Here is a 2,734-nt window from a genome sequence, read left to right on the forward strand (position 1 = left end):
GAAAGCAACGGCATAGACCGAACTAGCATTGTAGATTCAGCAGGGCAAAGGAGAAGGAGAAAGTGAAAAATCAAGAGGAAAAAACACAGCTTCAGTGCCGAGCAAGAAGGGACCATGATCCACGGCCGGCGCTGACACCTCGCCCTACCGCCGCTGCAGCACGGGCACGGCAGCGAGCGAGCGGTCCAACCCTCACCCTGACACGACACACGCCCACAGCACCGAGACCTGACGGACCTGTTCATTATCTTCATTCATCCAGTGAAGTGAAATTATACATACGTAAACACCAACACAACTAGCTAGCTATGCATCCGTATCTTGTTGCACTGTCTTGCAACACAGCGAGCAGAGCACTAGTGTATGTCATACATTGTGGTAGTATTCCTCTGTACTTTTTGGCTAAACATCGCACCTAATGTGCTACTATTACATGAGAACTACTACTACTACTAGTGGCTATTATATTGGCGGTGGCCTTGCCAGGAGCTTGGTGGCACATCAATGGGGGGTTGGTGGCGGTGGTAGTATTGGTTGTTGTTGGTGGTGGTACTAGTAGTAGTAGCAGCAGGAGTAATCGACTAACAGTAACTAATGCATATGGTAATGGTAATAATAGGAGGGGCCCTAAGTATCTGACACTGTTTTTGAAGCCTTGGGGTTGCTAGTAGTGGTAGTATTTTTTGTCCTTCGCCTCTTGTGGTCTGAATCAGCTGGTGCGGTGCCATCAGCTTGAGGTGAAGGGAAAGAAGGTAAAAAAGGGGGGGCTGCTGAAACTAAAACTATGCTGCAACTTCTTCACTCTTTTTTTCCTATGTTGCACTATTCCTTTTTCTTTGCTGCTAGTATTCCTGCACGACATAGAGAAGGATCCAAGGTTAAGACACCATCATTCCGGTAAGTGAAAAAGGCATTGCATGATTTTACTGGGGAGCGAGGTGTTGATGGGCTGGTAAAAAGAGAGATGGGGGTGCTTACTATGATTAGGCAGTAGTATCACTCACTTCCATTCAGCGCTACTTTACATCCCGACCGCGCCGTGATCGGAGGACAGCCTGCATCCATCCATGATACCTTCAGCACACCAATCATGCAAATTTGCAATAGTGGATGGAACTATGCATGGGACATTGATAGAGATGGTGTCAAGCACCAGCACCTGGACATGGGGAAGAAGTAAGGTTTTGGTGAGGGTATGTCCAATGCTGGAGGTAGGAGATGGTGGTTAATGCCGCCGCCGTTCCTGGCACCATTGCCGTTGATGCCGCCGTTGTAGGCCGCGTTGCAACCGGTCGAGGCTGCGGCGGCGGCGATCTCCGACTCGGTGGGCGCGAAAGGATCACGGGCGAAGGCCCCCGACTTGGTCGGCGACGCGAACGGGCTGTCCGGCAGGTTATGCTCCGCGCTGCAGATTAGCACAACATAAGGGGCTAAAAGATCAGTTTGGTGAAATGCTTACTTCCCTGCACTGCTGGACGAAAGCTAAGTGTGATGAAAGGAACAAATGGTGATGATGATGGTGATTTATTTAGCGTTAAATTCCACCTTTGGTCGCTGTCAGTGTTAGGGCTGGTGGTGGAATCGCCTGAGGTTTCATCCTTATCAGCTCCGTTGACCGCATTCTTGTGAGGGAAAAGGAAGCCGCAGCCATTGCCTTGCTCCCCTGTTGACACAAGATCAGCACGGCAAATGTGAGCAACACTGGATCTGTTGTGGCCAGGTAATAATAATAAGCTCTTCTCTGTTGGCCACACACAAGTAATACCGGAATCGGGCGGCGAATCAAGGGTCGGCGTGGCGGCAGAAGTGTGGGTGGGGCTGAACGGCTTCCCAATGGGGGTCGGCGCGGCGGCGGCGGCGGCGGAGCGGGTCTTGAGGTCCAGCAGCTGCAGCCCCATGAGGCGCCGGCTCTGGAGCTCGATCGCCTGCTGCAGCTCCACCGCCTGCTGCTGCTCCTCCAGCTTCCTCCTCAGCAGCATCTCGTTGGCGCTGTTGGAGTGCTGCAGCATCCTCGCACCTGGAGCCCGATCCAACACAAGAATCTCAGCTCAGCACACGCTCACTCATCATGCATATGAACATGAACAATCAACAAACATGGAAGTTGCAACAATGACGAACCAACAATCTGGTGCAGATCGAAGGGGTCTCTGGCGTCCAGCCCGGTGGGAGACCCGCAGCCGGAGAAGTCCACCCTCTCGCCCTGCTGCTTCCTGCAGAGCAACAGCGGGAATAAATGGTCATGGGGATGTTGCTGTTGGTTACTGCGGCCGGAAGCAAGCGGCAAAGGTCGCCGTGGGCTTGCCTGAACTTGTCGGGGACCTTGCCCTTCTCCTTGTAGGGCTTGACGAGCACGCGCGCGTCGCAGATGAAGTGCGGGTTGCCCTTGGCCAGGATCAGCTTCACCGTCTCCGGGTAGACGAAGGTGACGAACCCGAACATGCGCTTCTGCTGGTAGGGGATGCGCACGTCGTGGACTGGGCCGTAGATGCTGCGGTTCAGGGGAAGAGCACGGTTAATTCCGGCGAGACCTCCAGCCGGAGCTAGAGCTGTGGGTGCGAGCGAGCGAGCACGGTGAAGTACCTGAAGTAGTTGGAGACGTCCTCCTCGCGGAAGGTGCTGTCCGCCGGGAAGGTGAGGTAAATCTGCCGGGACCCCGGGTTCATCATGCTCGCGAAGTCGCCGCGGTCGAGGCGGGGGCGGTTCATGAACTTGTGCGCCTCGTCGCCGCCCA

At 54.3% G+C, this 2,734-nt stretch overlaps 1 protein-coding gene across 2 annotated transcripts; it reads right to left on the reverse strand.

Moving 5' to 3' along the window:
- Positions 1-229: 229 nt before the first annotated feature.
- On the reverse strand, positions 230-2,734 carry LOC125530614 (zinc finger CCCH domain-containing protein 53-like; the record flags this gene model as incomplete). 2 transcript variants are annotated; one of them, XM_048694997.1, is given in 8 exon segments in its annotated part: positions 230-851; positions 979-1,055; positions 1,160-1,405; positions 1,546-1,663; positions 1,766-2,017; positions 2,122-2,213; positions 2,306-2,491; positions 2,584-2,734. In XM_048694997.1, coding segments are annotated over 7 exon segments (1,079 nt in total), but the record flags the coding sequence as incomplete, so codon positions are not given.

This window comes from Triticum urartu, unplaced genomic scaffold (genome assembly GCF_003073215.2).
Source record: "Triticum urartu cultivar G1812 unplaced genomic scaffold, Tu2.1 TuUngrouped_contig_6437, whole genome shotgun sequence".
Taxonomy (NCBI): domain Eukaryota; kingdom Viridiplantae; phylum Streptophyta; class Magnoliopsida; order Poales; family Poaceae; genus Triticum; species Triticum urartu.